The 20,054-nt window shown below is 42.8% G+C and overlaps 1 protein-coding gene and 1 long non-coding RNA gene across 2 annotated transcripts in view; one reads left to right on the top strand and one right to left on the bottom strand.

The window, feature by feature from the left end:
* BMP7 (bone morphogenetic protein 7) overlaps window positions 1–13,817 on the bottom strand; it is a 43,927-nt gene extending 30,110 nt beyond the window's left edge. Inside the window, exon 1 of the mRNA XM_005499728.4 lies at window positions 13,124–13,817. Within this exon, the coding sequence (XP_005499785.3) occupies window positions 13,124–13,637 (514 nt within the window). The 5' untranslated portion in view covers window positions 13,638–13,817. The remainder of the gene's footprint in view (window positions 1–13,123) is intronic.
* Window positions 1–20,054, top strand: part of LOC110356708 (uncharacterized) — a 279,999-nt gene that overhangs the window by 242,007 nt on the left and 17,938 nt on the right. The gene's annotated exons all lie outside the window — the stretch shown is intronic.

The following is a 20,054-nucleotide window of genomic DNA, read 5'->3' as shown; positions in this document are numbered from 1 at the left end:
AAACATACCAGTAGTGCCCTGGAGCGTGTGTTCATCTGCGCTTGCGAGGCTGGACACCTCTGCCTTCCACCGGGCCAGGGACAGAGAATATTGACTACTAACTTAGTTTCAGGTTTCTTCCAAATCTTGCTTCCAGAGCATGAAGAACTTTATAATAAAGTTGTACTCAGAAACCAATGCTTTTCAAGCTTATACGCTCCTAATTATCTTCCTCTACATGATTTTTTTCAAGTTGCCACGTGTTCCTTATTGCTATTCGTGTATTATTATGTAGCATAAAGTTACTTAAAACAGCAAAAGATTCAACAACATTTGTAAAACTGATACAGAAAGAAGGACTGGATTCTGGACTGGGTACAGCTGGTTTAAGGTATTTTGGAAGTAAATGAAATCAAATGAGAATTTATAATCCTTCCTGAGGTCTGGATTCCATCAGACTAAACTCATTAGGCATTAAGGTGCAGGTGCAGCTAAATAAAGGATTGTTCTGCTTTCCTTAATACCATAGATTCACATCTTGAGTTCAAAATAAAAGTCTTTTAAAAACACATGTATATATTGTGCATCTACTGGCAACACTTGAAAGAGAAAGTTCAGCTGATGGAATCTTCAAATGCCTTGCTTTTGTCAAAAGAATGTGCCCGTTTCTGCACTGGCCATGCTAAGGGACACGAGTCAACAAGTGACTGCATGGTCGCCTCTGAAGGCTTATTTGTTTGCATTAGCCTTCCTTTCGCCTACTGAATAGCTGCCCAAATAAATAACATAAATCTAACTAATCCTTCTTTAATATTGTATTGCCACAACAATACTAGTGTCCCCCCAAATACTCCAGAATGTGGGTCTCCACCTGCACAGGAGCTTTGGGAGGAACACGACAGAGTCGCGGGCGCAGGAATCGAGCCTTTTTTGTGGTAAAAGGAAAATAAGTCAAGAACCAGTTTTCCAGGTTTTAAACCATATGACTTGCTAGATTTCTCAGCTGAAATCCCAGATCCTGGTTTTGTTGAGAAAGTAGTTTGCGGGGTATTACAAAATAACCAGTCGATATCAGACATGAGGCCACCAGATAAGAATCTCAGCCTTTGACTGTAATCAGCAAAATTTCAACTTGGAATGTCCACACTCCGAGCTGTGCCATAAACCCGCAATCAGCTGGACCTTTGGGGCTTGTCTATGCAATATCAAACATCTGCACCTTTCTTGGTCAGATTAGGGGAGAGCAAACTCCTCTGGGGAAAGGTCCATCTGCCCCAGAGGGGAAATCCCTGCGAGACCAGAGCTCGTCTTGCATCCTTACTGCTACAGCTATTGCAGGTTTTTCAGGTGTTCCATATGTGGGAGGTCCAGTGATATTAACACAGTTTATAAACCAGGATTATTAGAAATACAGTGCTTGGAGAGATGGGAGGAAATATTTTGGAGAATAATCACTAGAGAACTTGAATTACTGCTTAAAAATATACTCCAGTGTGCCCTTCCTCATGAAAGTGGGAATTTGTGACCTGTTTCACATTTTTCCTTGATATCATCATGTTTCCTCGGTGCTGCCAAGAGAGCTGAGATCAGGAGGGCACTGAGCACAGTCCCCAGGGTTGGGGACACGAGGACGGCAGAAGAGCTCCTTGCCCAGAAATGATCCTCGCTGCCTCTTCCCTGTGATGGCTCTTGCAGCTTATACATATGATCTTTTTGCTTTCTAGGAATGTTTGCCGTGCATCACATTTATTGAGAAACAGGCAGGGGACTGCTTATTTTTTTAACAACTTGGTATATGGGCCTGAGGACTGTCAATATTAAAGATCTGTAGGTTGATGATATCCACATATATTTCTGCTGGTAGATATAAAATGCTAGTGTCTTAAAGTGACAGCAAACTTAAACTGTTATTCCAGAAATGTCCTCAGGAAGACATATATCTGTATGTATAAAGTGTGTGCATGTGTCTGTCCTCTTTATAATTTAAATGTGGGTGGCCCAGGTGTAACAGCATCTGAAGGTTAGGAGAAGATTTCTTTCCAGTTTAACTCCCACCCACAATCCCTATGATACAAGAGGAATTTTGTTGTTGTTGTTTTGGTACAAGATAAGCCATGGGTGACACCAGCAGCCCCGTCCCCACATACCACCCTGCAGCTCGTGGACCACATGCCTGGATTCCCAACACGGAGCCTCTCGCCAGGGTTGGGCCATCCTGGCCTCCTGAGTCAGCCCCTAACAGCAGCATTTTCTGTTCTGTTTGGGGTTTTTGCGTGTCTTCAAGCGCAATTTTGCAATCGCAGTGCTGGGGTAAAAGCTGGGCTGTTGTAATACGCCCTCGCGTCCTCACATCGGTTTGGTATGAATGGAGGGAACGCAGTTCACATCCTGTTGTGTGCAATTGTTAAAAATAGCAGTTTGTTAAAAATGAGAGTATGGCGTTTACGAAAGACTCTCCCAAGGAGCAAGAACACAGATCGTTCTTCTCCAGCTCGGGCTCTTGCCTGCAAGTCACTCATCTCTTGAGGGACTACAACTCCAATATGGGGAGGAAAGACTTGGGACACGTTAGACACACTGACTTAGATTTTTCCCCTACTCTGTAACACTTGCAGTGAAACAGCTCCCATCTCACAGCTGTGGACTAATGAGCAAAATGACAGTTACTGTTTTCTAAAAAAATAATTGGGGTTTGCTTGAACGTGTTTCTGCATCATTCTTGATTCTTCCATGTATTTCTGTATTCCCTGCGTCAGGTTGTAATGTAGCATAACAGTCAGAGATTTCTGTGGATGTGGACTCTAATATTTTTGTAATTTGATTATAATGCATGCCACCGAGTTGCAGGATTTATTATATTCAGTGGTCAAAGTTGTGTTCACACCAATAAGAGATGTTTTACACCACACATCTGATTTGTGCTCCTTTCTACCTGTCTCAGAAGACAAATGATTCATCACATAGTGCTGAAATATCTTCATCTTCTGATTTGGGCTGAGATTTAAAAGAATGGTTACTCAAAAGCTTTGAGTTGAAAAGAAAGATCTTTTTCAGCTCTTCTGCAGTTTATTACAAGTATATTTGTGTAATTAAGGGGCCCAGTAGTGATGTTGTTAAAATACAAGTGGGCACATTTATTGTTTCCTCCAAAAGGAAACAACCAATCTCCAACAGTTCTGGTTTTTCCCTGCCTCAACTGAACATTCACTGCTTTATGTAGCTAGCAGATTGTGAGGCTAAAGTTACTTCTTTTTTTCTCTATTTCTTTTTGTTAAAAAGAAAAAAAAATCCCCTCCTTTCTCTTAACAAATGCTGGATTTTTTAAGGATATGGTCAGAAAGGGGACCTTAAACTCAGCATGATGTTTATAGTGCCACACAAGCTTCAGGAAGAGTGATGTGCAGCACTCTTTATTAACATCTAAAAAGTCCCTGTGGGATTATAATGACTGCACAGTAATAAACAAATAAAAGTAGCAAGATTAAAATGTTCAGAATATTTTTAGTGATAGAAGCACTAAGTTTTAACCTTGAGAAGCAGCTTGCTAGCACTGAGCATGTGGGTAGAACAGATACAATTAGGAACTGAATCCCATTAGTGGTGAATTATTATCATGCGTGGCATTATAGATACTTGGCTGATGTAAGTAAATTGTTCAAGTATCAATACAAAAGTATTTGGACAGTATTAAATTGTAAGCGGCAGAATTCAGAATTTCTAAATTACAGTAATTTTTAATATTCTATTTAAGAGAAAAACCTGGACTTGCTTTCCCTTGGGGTGCCGAAGGACTCACTGAAGTCTCTGGGCATCTCAGGCCCCGCCAGCCCTGCCGCTAATCCTGACTCTGTAAGGAACGGTCTCTCCATTGGAATTATAACTCCCAACTACTGATGCTGTATTATTTTAGGAGCATTTTTAGTAGCTCTCCCAGGGTTCTTCTGGTCTCTTTTAAGAAGTTTTACTGCCACTGTGCTGTGGGCAGAACAATAGGTAAAACCAGCGGACCTGGGCGGCGCCACCGGTGCCACCACCACAAGGTGACTGAAGGATTTGGCCCAGTGGCTCTAATTACCGACTCAAAGCTCGACCTGATTTACAGCCCCCAAAACGTGGTCCAGACACTGTGCCAGCTCCTCCGAGGGTGTCACTTGTGGTGACTTCACCGCCGGGGTGGCCCCGTGCCAGGGCTGGGGACGCTGCCCAGTGACACCAGTGGGTTTGCGGGCCGCTGGAACTGGGACCAGCACCGCGCCGGGAGGCTGCAGCAGAATGAGAGGAAACGTTCTCTTCATTGTGCACAACAGAAAACGCTTTCAAAAATTATGTCCTACAAGATTATCAGCCTGAGCAGCACGATGGTGTTGCCTCCTCGTAAAGAACCTAAGGAGGCACTTGCTCGTTTTAATTGTTATTTAAAGGGAAAGCGGTGCCTTCTCTCTCCCCCTCCCTTCTTTCTTTCCCTCCCTTTTTTTGTTTTTTAAAGGAAGGTAGCTTTTAAGAGCTTGCCATGAAGATCTAAGTTAAAGGATTTTCTCTACTACAAAGCCTGCGTAATTTCCCAGGCCAGGTGGACCCGATAGCACTGACTGCATGCTGAAAAATCTCATCCCCACCCTTCAGGCACTTTAATTGTAAGCCTTTCCAGATACACTGGATAAACACTGTCAAAACGAACCTGAAAGGGTTGTTGTTGTTGGTTTAGCCCTTAAATAATTATGAGTTTGTCTGTCTAATTACAACATAATCTTGTTTAAACTCGGACAGCTATTTGCAGGATCTTTTAAATGAGGCAGAAGCAGAAACAGTGAAAAGCTGAAAATTTCCAATTCTTCTACTTTAAGGCAAGGAAAAAAAGATTTTTTTACTCCTGTAAAACTTAATTCAAGCTGACAACAAAAGAGTCCAACTTGGAAGCCACTGTGGTAGGATAAAGACGACAAAGAAATAGCGTGTGACCGCCGAGATGCAACAGAAACTTAATACTCTACGGATAAAATTTTTCAAACAGTTTAGAAATAGTTTAAGGTAATTTACGGGAAGCCTTGAGTGACAAAGCACATTACTTGAAGTGCCTTTCCCTCACTAGGCACTTTCTAAATTCTTTCTCTTTCATTTCTTTACTCTCAGGAGACTTTTAAATCCAGTGAACCAAAACAACACTGTGTTTGTTGGTGCAGCGTGGGGCTGGCACAGATGGCAGACACTGCACCTGTTCCAATAAAACAGGAAAACTGAGAGATAAACCGTAGCACTCATTAAGAGGAATCCACTGAAACATGAACTATTTGTATTTTGAACATCTTCCAGGAATAAAAGGAGAAATACATAAACAGACCTTGTTTTCACCATCATCAGTTTAAAATAAATTCATTTAAAGGGAATTTCACGTTTTTTTCATGTACAAAGACAGTACATACCACTAAAGAAACTCTGATTATGCTTTAATTTATTTAAGAAAGCAAATGATTTTATCTAGCTACCCCTATTCTTTTAAAGAAAAAAATCTGTTGGCAGTTTTAATTGAATCAGTTAATCCCTCTATTCCTTAGTTGTGGCAGCTTCTTCTACTTTTACATTTTCTCATGCTGAGTAATAGCACATTCCTACAATCTGTTTCATAGTGATCAGAATAGCAACATAAACAAAAGTCTTTCTGCATATCTATTAACAAATAACTAAAATTGTGCGAGGTGGGGGAACCACAGAACTGTTTGGATAGTTAGGAACAAAATTCACTGCAAAACAGTTTTCTCTATGCTATGTAATATAAATGAGAAGAAACATTAAATAACAGCTACTCAAAGGATAAATTCTGCCCAACATCCGCCTTGATCATCAGTGGCTGTGCTGCTCAATATCCCACGTATCTCCCTCTATTTCTCTCCCACATACACACACAAGCATTAATACAAAACGTCATGAAAATTCCTCAGTATCATTTAATGTTGGCGGCCCTGCACTGTAAAGTCATTTATATAAAACTCTGGTTGGCAGCTCTCACTCTTCCATGGGAACAAATTAACATTGGCATTCCAAACACAGGAAAGTAAGGAAATTAGAAACACAGTTTATATTTGGCCAGTGCTTTGAAATACTGTACCATGCTACTGATGTCAATTAATGAAAAGCAGAATTTTGCGGAGAGGGTCTGGTTTTGAAACACATTAACACACGTTAAACATGTTTGCACAGGAACTGGATTGTAAGTATCTTGGTTCCAAAACAATAAAGCAATTACACTAAAACTTGTAGTCTCAAAGTTGCCATTAATTCAATCCATTCAATCTGGATCACTAAAGGATTTTCACTGAGTTCAAGATGTAGTTGACAGAAACATTTAAAAGAACGGCATGGTATTGTGGGGCAACCCAAGATCCTCTCACATTACCTGCTGCAAAACAGGTACATTTATCTATAAAAAATAGAATTGTACAACATATACCCAAAAAAATGGGGTATCGTCAAAGTTTGTAGCTTTCATCAACAAAATAAAGATTTCCCAAAGAGGTATTAGAATTAGAATCGGTTCAAACTTTGCTACCTGCAACCTTTTTCTTAGCAAAGATGTTTACTGAGAAAATCTTAAACGCTTCTGGTTTTCACATGTACACAAAAAAAAAGGTAGATGGCAGTTTATCTCCTGGCACGAGGCCACTGACTCCAGTGGAATTACTCCAGCACGGAATTTGGCCCGGCAGCCTTTACAACACACTGTTTATTTGTACTGTGATTCAGATATTTTGATACCAGGAATCTTTCATCACTGAAGTTTCTCCGTATGAAATATGTCTTGTATTAAGAAATATCAGTTTCACATTTTTGTTAAACGTTATTTGTTAAATTCTGTTGGTTGCAAAGATGGAAATTCAGCTGTAGTTCAGCAACAGGGATTGGGCTAATAATGATAAGCAGTGACTAATAGGAGCTAGTTCGTGTTTTGATTTTTTGCAGCAAAGGAAGCCTCCCTCAAAAACAATTTCAAGATTAGGAGAGAAAACTGTTTGAAGCTCTAGCAGAAACTACTGCAGGCTCATTATTTCAACACAGGGGCATTTCTTTGGCCCAATTCTGTTCTCAATTGTGCTAGTGTAAATCAACAGGGAGTTTATGGGAATTACTTTGGACATACAGTTCATATAAATGAGACCATAGGGGCAGCTTCAGTAGAAATTTGACAATTTACACCAATGAAGACCTAGCCAAGAATTTTCTCTCGGGTTTCCATTTCCAAACATATGCATGTGCAGGGCTTTATCCATGTGATTAGTCCTCGGGAGTAGTTCCGTTTACTTCAAACAGTTGTAGACGGAAAATCTTCATCCTGCTACTAATTTAAACAGTTCACTCATTTCTTTAGAAGTCCCTTCCCTTTTGAAAAGAAATGCATACATATAATAGCATATTTTGTTTTTATATATGTTAACATATATATATATAGTAAATTCTAGTCAGTACTTTGATGCAGGCCCCAGAGAGGAGGACTGTACCGCTGGAAAGGGCTTAAAATATCATGGTTTCTTCATTTTGTGTATCAACAGGTAGGCTCTTTATCTGGCATGCTATCAAAATTTGCTTACTGGTGTTCTTGTTCAGATGAATTCAACCATCATTGCAACTTCTCACTGGTATTCATGCAGTGAGAACAATTTAGAGGCATAAAACTAAATGGGTTATCATTTTAACCACAAATTAACAGTTTCCATATAAATATTAGCATTTCCTCACTTGGTTCAAGGATAGAAGCCATAATGGCACCAACAGTATATTTGATTTAAACTAATTAAAAACAGAGGCTCTTGCAATTTAATATATTGATTTTACCAGTGGGACTTAAATCTTTTATAATAAGTGTACACAGCTGCACCACTCACCCACCGCCACTTTTAAACCTAATCCCTGCATTCCTCCTGACAATAACATGACAGGATCCACACATCCCAGTATTAGCCTTAACCCCGGTGACACTGCCAGAATGTATTAAACTAAAACATCGCAGTGTTCTATTTAAAAGGAGCCTGTCAACAGCTCCGACCAGGCTTTTAATAGTTATAATCTTTTTTTTTTAATTAATGTTTCCAACCACTTGGGGAACCTTCTCTCACGCATCTTGCCCCCCACCACACACAAATGCATTTTGAGCTTATTTACAGAGGAAAAACTAATGCCTGGTGTCACGCTGCCTGCCCAGAGGCCGTTAAATCTCCTTTGCAAAAGGGGAGACGGGGGACACAGCAGCCAAGCGCGGGTGGGTGCAGGTCCTGCACGCTTCACTTGTGCCCAGCTCCTGCAACGAGCATCACAAGATCTGGCCATCAAGGCTTGTTCTCCTTCAAAGCACTTCACAAGCCGCTGTGTTTTGGCTTTTAAACTACAGTTCCCGGAGGGGGCTTCACCTCCCCAGCACAGCCTGTGTGGGAACGGAGGCAACACCAAAAACCTGGTTTCTGGGAGAAACCCGCTGCCAAGGCGCGCGAGGGGACGGGGGCAATTTCCACATCCCTTTTCTCTGCCTGAGGACGTGTGTCCTCAGCCCACTGCTCCGTTCTCTGCTACCACTGCACCCGTACGGCGGGGGTAAATAGTTCCTGTTCTGTTTCTGCCATTTTGCATCTGAAAATTAGAAAACAAATGAGTTTCTGTCTAGAATAGGTCCGTACAGTGAAAGAACATCTGCCCGTTACTGGCTGCACAGTCAGTGTGCTTTATACCTTTAGTTTGCTGCAAGCCTTCTACCTTGGCTGATTCTATACCACTAAGTGTTGCATATATCCATACTGTCCCAAACAATTACAGGAGGTACCTGTTCAGGCTTGAGAGCTTCTAACAGTGCTAGGTGGAGGGGAAAAAACAAAAAAGAAGCCGAGGGCTTGGCCTAATGTATGGACAAACCATGTGATTGTGACCAGGCATCCAGGGCTAACATTTAATCTGCTTTGTTTCAAGTGGGAAATATGTGAAGATCAAATAAGTTCAAATCCAGGTCAAATATCCTTGCAAATCTTTGATTTATATAAGCAGGAAAATGAGGTTTAAAAGAAGTGATTATGAAAGGGTTACTGAAAACACAGCTGTACGCGCACTCTTATATCTGAGGCTCTCCGAAGAAAAACTGTGTGACATCTATATTAACCTTTGGCTGTACACCAATGACGGCCTGTAGTGAGCTGGAATGCAAGGCAGCCCCTTCCAAATTTTAACACAAGCCAGGTTACAGCTGCAAATGCCTGCAGCCCGTGCTCACTTTATAAAGTATTCCCCGAAGGAAATTTTTTAACTGTTATAGAATCTTTTTCTAATACCCTACAGTGTTAAAGCCTGTTATTAAAGGGCAAAGAGATGGTTCTCCATGCCAAACACTTGTCAACAAAAAGGATAGCCAGATGGTATGAAATAAAAGGAAACTTGGGGGCTCTTCAGCTTCTTGATATACATTAACAAAAGCCACTTTCATGTGCTCCTTCCAAGGATGACTAATTTCCACCCCCCCTTATTTTTTGCCAGTATTAAACAATGTTGTTCATTTTATAATCAATCACGAGACAAATTAACAAATTGCATATCACTTGTGCCGACTCCTTTAAAAATATTCTAAGCAAGTCTGTTTACCCAGGCAAGATTACCCACATAAGCACAACTCAATTATTTTTAGAAGAGAGGGTCTAAGTAATCTAGAGGATGTTTACTCCGTAGCTGCTGTTTATAAACTTGAAATTAAACTTGTGCAAAAAATGCTTTGCGTTTTTTCAGCTCCTAAAATGGATCAGTTTGTAAACTGTACTTGGACAGGATCTGAAACTAAATTCCAAATACTGAAATCATAGTAATAAATTTTATAAAATTAGCCAGTAATTAACTGACTTAGACCACTGTGGCTAAACTCTCTTTTCATTTACATGTAACTTCATTCTTGACACAAATCCATTCCCCATCCATCTTGGCACAGGTGTAAGCGAAGAGAAAATGTAGCCTGTGAATTAACTGGTTATAAATCTAAATCTAATTAATTGTCAAGATTTTACAGTAACATTACATGCTTAGTACAAAGGTCCCTGCAACATAACCCTGAAATGGTGCACCTGTATTCTGGTTCCTCCCTACCAATAGCCAGTATAAATCCCCTGGAAAAAATAAACACAGTATCTCCATAGAAATCAATTGGGGGGGGCTGCTGTTTGGTTTTGTTTTGTTTTTTAATATATAGCCCAGTAAATCTTGCAATGTAACTCTTTAACTTTTTTAAATAGTGTTTTACTCTGAAGTCGTACAACCAGATTCTTGAAGAATATGAGCAAAGCAAAAAAAAGTGGGTTTGTAGATTAGCATTTGGAAGCTTGGAATAGCATGTTTTATTTATTGAAATTTAAAAGTAGTATTTCTTTACTCACTTTTACTTCCTCCATTCTAAGAAGAACCTGTATTATGTGGTGACACTTCCTCATTGTGACGGCTCTAGCATAGTAATAAAAGCCTACCTGTGAAATGCAATGCTCGCAGAGTATCTCTTACAAAACTAGGACACAGTTTACTCCAGTCTGCATTTAGCAATTCAGCTCTGCTTTAAAAGGGATCATTGTCGAAAGTCTCCAAAAAAATATCAGTTCTACAATAGATCTTCTAATTTTCCCTGAATGTCATAGAAAACTGTACACACCAAAGCAGGTGTTCTATTTGACTATATACGGGAGTGAGTGGCTGGTCTAATTCATTAAATGTCCATAAACAAGCCTGTCTTTGTCCTATAAAGATGAAAGACCGATGACTATAATGGGATGAAAGGTGTGCACAGTGATGAAGAAAGCTATTATAGATCTATGTCCTTTTTAAACTCGTCCTGGCATGCACTGTTGACAAGGGAACAAAACAGTACAGATAAACCTCCAAAATGTGCCCTGCTGGTAATAATTCCACCTGTCCTTCTTAAAACTATTGGATTTTGCCTGCGCTCTTACTACTCACTGACCACACTGACAGCAATTAAATAAAATGATAATTAAGTATTTTGCATAAAGAACACTTGCGGATTTCTAAACCAACTACAAAACCCAGCAGGTCAAAATGAATTAATATATCCACTATAGTCATCACATAGCATTGGGATGTTGATTACTGATTATGTAGTTTATACAGGTAAAACCTGCTCTATAAAAAGTTCTCAGGTAGAAACAGACATATCCATAACGTCATGTATATTTCACAGTTTATGGATCGATTTCACTCCTTTGTACTCAAAATAATCAAGAACCTGAACATAATTCCTTTCATGCAAAACTTCCATGGGCTGCAAAGGTGACTTTTCCTTCCATGGGAAGTGCAGGACGGGAGCGCTGCAGCTTCACTGCCGAAAGCCACGCAGCAAACAGACCCGAGGAGCAGAGCTGCTTCCCCAGAGCTAAACTCCCTCCCATTAGGTACTTACCTGTTTGGTAAAGGTTCTCTCCTCTCTACTGAAATGGAAACAGAAGTGTGAATTTCACTATCGTTATTTCAACATCCTTTGCCTTGTGTTCGGGACTCTCCCTGCACGCTGGTTGTACACGGTGTAGGACCGAAGAACCACAGAGAACAATGTTAGCAAGATCACTCTTATCTCTAAAGTCAAATATTTGACCACCATTGGTACTTTTGGCTGCTCAAATATTTGATTTTAAATGTATCATTTGCTGATCAGCTTAAGTACCTAGCAGCGATTAGACAAACACTGTAATTGCAAATGGAAAGCACCAGCGCTCTCAAAGAGCGCAGCCCCCAGGCCAGATGTAATTCAGAGCTTCCCACTGTGAAGCTGATGGTAGTTAATAAGGAGGTGCAGCTCACGCAAACTGGAGATCTCCCACGGCGTCCCGTGTCTCCCTATCGTGCAAGAATTGTGCCGGGATGGCTACCGCGTCTAATAATTATTAACGTGAGTCACAGAGCCTTTACAGCTACTGATCTTTTTCAGTTAGTTAAAGCGCTGGGATTAGAGATGTAGCGATTTAGGTGGTGATTTAAATCTTTGTTGCCTCTGAAGCTCCAGACAGTGGAAGTGTCCAGAACAGTGACATCCATAAAGGTGTTAATGGATTTACTGGCGATGGGGGTGTCTGTAATTCCTGGCCAGTTACATGCCAGAGGTGGGCTCCTCTTGCTCTTTGCATGTCCCTTTGTTTGGGACAAAGTTTGGGTTCATCTTGTTTTGGAAATACTATTCAGATTCTGTCTTGAACTTGCAGGCACCCAATGTGTACGTGTGGTGGTTTCAGAGCTGCACATGATGAGGTCTAAAAACGGATAGAGTGAACCAGGTCCATAATTATATATTTAAAATAGAACGCTCATCCCGACATTTTACTCAAATCCGGCCAAGTCAGTCTGCACCGGTGTGCAGTCTACAGCAAGCAAACAGAAATCAGATTGGGCCGTGGCATCCAATTAGAGAGGCCTAGTGAGCCGCATACAAAGCATGCCAACTTTTGTATCATTTGCATAAACCCATCCACATGTGCTTCTGAAAAGAGGCAAGTTAGCTGCAGAAACTGGGGTCAACAGAAAAAGCTGCAAGGGTAAATAACGATTTACCGTGGAATCCCTCCCAAACCATTAGGAAAACGCATGAGCAGCTCGGCCCCTTCAGAATCATCCATCTCAGCAGCCCTGGTAGCTCTGCATCCTGCACGAGCACCGGCCCGGGCCGTGGTCCTGCCTGGGTTTTGTGTCTTCCTTGGCGGTGCAGGATGCAGAACAGACCTGCTAATTGTCCCGTTCAACTCCTACCTGCAAATCCAATTTCTGAGGTGTGGCAAATAAGTATCAAAGGGAGAAGATGACAAAGAACTTAGCATGTCAGGGTGAACGCGGCAAGAGCTTGTGGCTGTCCAAATGCTGCGATAGAAAGTCAGAGCCCTGTCCAGATTGCTGCCATTTAATTACCGTGTCACAAAGCAGCCGCCTTTTCAAGGGCCGCTACCTGCCCTTCCTCGCCCAAGTGGGCTGCCAACCATTCAACCCGCTGCGGAAACAGCTCCGTACCAGGGCCACCTGCACCACCAGCCCCTGCCCTCCCGTTGGTGGCCAGGACCCTGCTCCAGCCTCCCCCTGGCACAGTCCCCTGCCCAGTCATCCCGGCTCCAGCCCCCTGGCCTCGCCGATGGCAGGCACTCACCCAAGTTGACGAAGCTCATGACCATGTCAGCTTCGGTGAGGAAGTTGCTATCCTGCAGGCTGGCCAGGGGTGGCCCCTGGGTGCTGAAGATGGGCTTGTAGGGGTAGGAGAAGCCCTCGCCCTCCTCAGCGGCGGCCCCCGCCGCCCCCTCCTCCACGGACATGGCATTGTAAAGGTCCAGCATGAACATGGGGGCCGAGTTGTGCTTGCCGTGGAGGTGGGGCCGCGGGCGGTGCGGCAGGCCGAGGATGGAGAGGATCTCCCGCTGCATCTCGCGGCGCTCGGGGCCGCGCAGCCGCCGGTGGATGAAGCTGGAGTGCACCTCGTTGTCCACCGTGAAGTCGGCGAGGACGCAGCGCAGCCAGAGGGCGGGGGCGGCGGCGCCCAGCACCAGGAGCCAGGAGGCGGGCTGCCCGCGCCCCGCCGCCGGCATCGCGGCGCGGCGGCGGCGGCTGCGGAGGGGCGGCGCGGGGGGCGCGGGGCTGCCCCGCCGCGGGACGCGCCCCAGCAGCATGCGCGGAGCGGCGCGGAGGGACGGCGCGGCCCCGCGCTCACTGCGCCGGCCGGCAGCCCCCGCGGAGGCGCCGCAGCCCGCTCATGGCCCGGCGGGGGCTGCGCGGCGGCCCCGGCCCATGGACGGAGCGCAGGCGGCGGCGGCCCGAGGCGCTGCTTCCCCCGGCGGCGGGAGCGGAGCGCTCTGCCCGCGCCCCGCACGCCGCGGCGGAGCCGTGTGAGCAGTGCTGCTCGGCGGAGAGGCAGCGGGAGGTTGTGTCTGGTGGGAGGAGCAGGCTGGAAAACCCAAGCGCTCTCGCTCGCCCGCTCCAAACCGCTTGGGAGAGAAAAATCCGTGTGAGCGCCTAGAGGAGGAACATCTGATCAGGTTGCTTTTCAGGATGTTTGTGGAGGCTGCTGGCTCGGGGAAGAGGGTGAGCCGGTCCCAAGTGCTTAAATTAACGTGGACGTAATTAAGGAGAAGACACCCCAGGAGGCAGGGTGGTTTATGTAGAAGGAAAGGGCCCAAACTCGCGGAAAGTTTATAGATGCAAGTACATAGTCTGTCTGCACAAACATGCATACACAGGCGTGCTTTTTCCTTCCCGTCCACCCCTTGGGTTTTTTTTAAGCAGCACATCTGGGAAGAGACTGTCCAGGACAAACCCAACAGCACTACATGATTTAAAGTGTGATGATCCTATATTCACGCACGTAGACATGCACGTCTGTGTGCACAGAGCCCCAGGTCACTTTTTCCAACCAGCAGCGGGGAGAGTTAATGGAGAAGCTTTAAAAATCCGAGGGGGGAGTTATCATAGAAAGGTCATAAAACCAGCAAAGTTTACTTGGATCAGAACCATCAACCTGTGCACACGGGTGGCTTATGCCATTACATTATCCTGCTCTCTCACCTTCCCTTTTCTTTCTGCTGTCTGGCACACGCCTTTGCGGAATACTGTCTGGAGACGGATTGTCAGCTTTTTAAAGCAGCAACTCTCTTTTATTTTTTTTTTAAGCTCAGTGGGTGTAACATCCACAGTAATGGAGCCCCAGTCCTGATTAGTCCAGGTAGAAGTCTACTGCAACAGTAAATAATAATAGTCTTGGATAACAAATGTAAACTGCTGCTTCCCAAATCCTACTTGTAAAGCAAGGGGGAGGCAGGGTGGAAGGGTTTATCTGGGTCACTGAATCCAGCCCAAGGTAATTTCAGAAACCACATGTATGTGTGTATGTATATACATATATATATGTGCACACTAAGTTTATACTGACATTAAGATTCATTCCTTAGGCCAAGGAGGAAGAATAGGGGCAGGGGAAAAAGAAGGTCAGCATTGGTTTTTTTGATCGATTGTTCATCTGATGTTTTCAGACAAGCAATATCCAGTAGTAGCCAACACCAGATCCTGCATCTGTTCTGGAAAATAATATTAAGCATTTCTTCTAGCTCTTTAATATCCATATGTGAACAGCAGGTAACTAGTAAAAAAAGCTGCATGGGAAATATGTTGAGTGATTTAATGTGTTTGTATGCATGCATGTGTACCTCTTAATAACAGGGAAACTGAGGCATGACATTGAAATGACTCACAGAGCTATTGAAATAGTGGTGGAACCAGCATTAAACTCCTAACTCAGTCCTAACACATGTTTAAGAAAGGCTCAAGCTCTGGGAGGATGCTGAGGGGAGAGAGAGGCTGTGAAGCCACATCCACCTTAGATAACATGAGAGCACTTGATAAATTTGCTGGTACTAATGGGTGTGCTCAAATGCTGCCCCTGTACCTGCCTTCCTGTTGCTTCCCTCTAATTGCATTTTGGATGTCCAGTTAAGATCAAACTCTCCAGCATCTTTTGTATTTACTGAGGAGCAGCACTAAACTGCTCTTAACCAGGCAGGTATTTGCCTGAATATCTTTCTTGCCAGGGGTGTGGTTTCTAGATCAATTTAAGCTGATCTAAAGCCAGGCTCCTCCTGAGAATGATGTTTTTTTCTCATCCCACCCCAGCCTGGACCTTCAGCTGTGCAAACCCACCCCTCTCCAACGCCACTACTAACACGTCCACACACAGGTCAGGAAGCTGATTCTGTTTTTAAAAGCAATATTTTTTTTAACCATTGATGTATTTGTTTGTGCCGAATTCATTTTCTGCTGGATCAGCTCCTTGCTCTGACTGACTCCATATTGTGCTGGAACTAGGGAGGCCACAGGAATGCACAGCTGGGGGCAAGGAGAGGGTGGCTGGGCTGGGCTGGGCTGGGCTGCCTTAGGTTGGCTTAAACTGGTGGTGGAAGGGCAGACAGATGATTCAGTATCCCTCTGCTCTCCCTTTCAGTTGCAGATAGCTTGATTCCACTTTTGTTCCTTGTAGGCAGTTGTTTTTTCCCCCAGTTTTGAGTGATGGTCTTTCATTGAGGAGCTGCAGGGCAAGGAGACTTGGACAGTGAGAAAAACTCAGTAAGGATGGAAGAGTGGGCTGGAGAGCAGGTGTCTCTGCTGCCTCCTGAATTACTTAAACCCGAATTGCTTGTAACTCACATTTGAAAACTGACTAAATTTCAGGTAAGCGTCATGCTGTCAAGTGACATCAATTTTTGAGAGAAAGAAAAGAAAAAAGATAGTTGGGAAGTTTGGATCCTGACTCCTTAACACCTTAGGTAACGACTGTTGAAGCTGTGTAATTGACCAAACAGCGAAGGAAGAAAAGTGAACCTTGAAACCTCCTGATTTGGCAGATTTCTTGGAAAAGTGATGTTTAAATCTATTTTCCTTTTGCTTGTTTGTTTAAGTTGTCTGGGTTTGGTCAAGTTTAAATACATTCTGATTTAATGCAGGATATGGTCTTTAAAGAGGGGCAATGCTGCAACTATTCGTAGGAACAGCTGAGGGAGTTTAATCTTTTGTAGTAACATTGCCTATGATCGAAGTGCACCAGGTACAGCATTAAATAAATGTGTGATAGTTTGCAGTGGCGGTACTGCTTGCATATATTCTTAAAACAGCATAACAAAACCACTGTGGGAGTGTGCTATGGGAAAGGGAATCTGTTAAAGGATAATCTTTGAAGGTGAGGTGCTCAGCTCCTGAGTTCGGCTCGCTTTGGGACACAACAAAGAGCGGCATTTATTCTGCTGCATACAATAAAGGATGATGCAGCTCAAACCGCAGTGGTCTAGTCCTCAGATCCCAGCTTGGATTTCAAATACCTTTCAATCAGGAAAGGTACAAACTGGATTGCCTTTCTCATGGACAACATCTTTCTCTTCCCTCCTTTCTTGCCTGCCATGTGAAGCCCGTTCTGCTTCCTGTGGGATCAGTTCCATGCAGGCTGCTGAAATATCGGCACCATCATGTCATTGTATTTTTCCTCCTCCTTCCTGGATCAATTAAGAAACCAGTTTTTCCTCTCACTCTTCTCTGCTTCTCTTGTCTGCCCTCCTCTTCTTGAGAAGGAAACCTAAATGCTTATGATGAAGTAATCCTTCTTTGTTGGCACTTGCTGCCTCAGATCATTTCTGTAAAAACAAACTCCCAATGTTTCTGGGGTTCTGCGCAAGCCACATTACCAATTGAGTAACTTTCTGATCTCTTTGAGCTTTGTGTGTACGCGCTTATCTGATTTTTGTACCAACTACTGCCATTGTTTTTGTTTGTGTGGCAGTCGGTATAGCTGGAAAAATGCGTATTTAGGAGATAAAGGGTCTGGTTTTAAAACATGAAATAGACAAAAATGTGCAGGTTTGTGCTTGATGACTTTGTACGTGCTGCTGTCATCGTTGTGTACCCGTCTTAGGCATATGCCAGTGGCAGAATTTGGCCATTTGCATTCAGTTTTACCAAATGGGCAATAAAAAGTGTGGGTTCTGTTCACAAACTCATTTCATGCCTTTTTGAAAGTCAGACACAAAGCATTTTTCCCTCTTTTCTGCTGAATCAGTTTCAAGCTCCTTGCCTTCCTACTTTGATGTCCGCTTTTTAACTTTAACCATGTTTCTTTTCCATTCTGTTTTGCATCTTCTCTCATTTGTCTTGCACAAAATGCAAGTCCTAAATTATAGCAAACTTTTTTCTTCTTTTCTTCTTCCAAATATTCCCACTAAAATAGCATGTGTTTGGGGAATTTTGTGCTGTTCCTCTGGGCCCTGTGCATGCAAAACCCTTATATAACAAAAATAATAGTGTTATTATTTGTATAACAATACATAATTAGCTTGCATTGTTAATTACGCTATATTGGATCATTCTTATCAAAAGTTTCTATTCATCTCTTCAGCATTATTACTGAGAACATATTCACCAACATGAAAGTAATCGCATTATGGCTAAGCCACTGTATTACCTCTAATCCAGGAATTGGAACTGATCTGGATTGAACTGTGCTGGGTTGGACTAGACTGATTCTGTTATAAAACTTAAGTATTGATTCTCATCGCTACGATCAGAGGAGAGTCAGAAATGAAATCTCTGTTTTGAGGTGTGAAAGGGCACTGTTACTTCTGGAGATGCTAGTGGTAACTAAAATAGAATGTGATATTTGGAATTATGAAATGGGACTATAGTGCTGAATCGAATGTTCATCAACTAAGGCGGACAAAGTTCAGTCCTTCACAGTTCCCCACTTCTCCGTGGGAATTATTTTGTCATTATTTACTCCAGAACTTTAGAAATCAGTTCATATCATTGAAACATTTGTAGTATTCTATTTATCCTACATCTATATACAGCTTGAATATAGGCCTATGGTATATTTTATATATATGTTTATATGTGATTGTTTGTATGTTGGTATGACCATGTGTATGTGTGTATACACTGGTATACTTCAATAATGTCTTCAAGTAAGTAGTATATTTCTGCAGCACAGATATGTACATATGAATATTGTTTAACATAGGCCGGCTTTTTGATCCGTACATTGCCAAAGCAGTCCAAACAAAACTGAATTTAATTTTGTACTGTTAAATTATTCTGTGCACACTTGATTTGGTTGAAGCTTTTGGCATAAACCCAGGCATTTCCTTCTATGGTTACACTGTAATGGGAACATCTGAAATTTTAAGCTTATATTTGTGAAAAACGATGCTGAGGACACAGTGTTAGGAGCGGACTGAAGCCACACCGCAGCACCTTGGAAATGGGCCTCTGAAAGTCTGCTTAGTTGTAACATTTTCTTATAATAAATGGTGAACTTTCCCCCTACACAGTCCCTCATCAGATATTTAGGATTCTTCTAATTAACATGTATTTATGTCTTCTCGAGTATTTTTTCGTTTTCTGCTGTTTGTATTCACAAAAGGTAGAGATGTTTGGTACTTTAAACACTCAGCTATGTCCAAAAAGCATATGAAACCTATTCATTGTTTTTGAAGGGAACAACAATAACTGATTCTGACCTGTAAAATGCAATGGGAAAAATTTGGATGGCTTTACTTTTTCTCTCCAGGCAGGTGCAGAGTAATACCTCAAAAGAACCATTATTTTGTGCCTTTATTCCAATGTGTACATAAATGCTTGCGTAACCCTTGCACAGCTGCTGTACAAACTACTCATGCCACAAGTATTAGTAATCCTAACAGGGGAGGTTGCATGGAAAATTGGGGTGTGTATGCTAAACCATATGTACCATGCCCCTGAATCATAAAACTTCAGTTGCTGGAGCAGAGAGATCTTTGGAGACTGTGGGTTTTACAGGTCTGTAGGAAGCAGGATTATATACAACAGCTGCAGCCCACAGTTTCTCTCCTGTTGAGGCTTATCTTGCGCATTTAAATAAGCGGGAAACAATTTTGTCCAACATGATCTTAATATGGTCTCAGCTTCTACTTTTATTTATGTTTCATTTCCATAGGAACAATTCTTTTAGCAGTTTATTTTGAATACATATTAGGGCCAATTGGGAGCTGCATGGGGTGGCAGAGATACAATGCGCTTTTTTTTTTTGCCTCTAAAATAACTTTTCTTTATATCTGTAATGATTTATAGCAGCGTTTTTGCACTGGTCTGAAACAAGATGGAAGTTGGAGATTCCTTTGGTTCTCTGAAGCCCTGGCCACAAAAATCCCCAGTTGCGCAGTGTAGCACGGTTTGGCCCTGATTCTCCATGGTTTGGCCCCGATTCTCCACGGTCTGAGGAACGTTCCAGCTTCGCTCTGACCCAGGGAGGGGATTTGCCACATCGCAAGTGGCTGCGTGGAGCGACCTCCCAGAGCTTCAGCAGCCGAAAATCATTAATCAGAAGTTTGTGCTGGAGGATTTTTAAAATCATATGAAGGGACCGTTTCCTCTGCTGGTGTAAATTGGCATAACACCACGTGGGGAGGTGGAGGTTTGCTGATTTACACCCACCGAGGAACTGACCTGACCGTACGCGGAGTGGTTGGTGTTACTGCTGCTCTTTTTGTGGAGGATATTTTAGTTGTAAGCGCAACTTT

The sequence above is a fragment of the Columba livia genome, chromosome 16 (genome assembly GCF_036013475.1).
Source record: "Columba livia isolate bColLiv1 breed racing homer chromosome 16, bColLiv1.pat.W.v2, whole genome shotgun sequence".
Classification (NCBI taxonomy): Eukaryota; Metazoa; Chordata; class Aves; order Columbiformes; family Columbidae; genus Columba; species Columba livia.
This window is presented reverse-complemented; position numbering and strand designations above follow the sequence as displayed.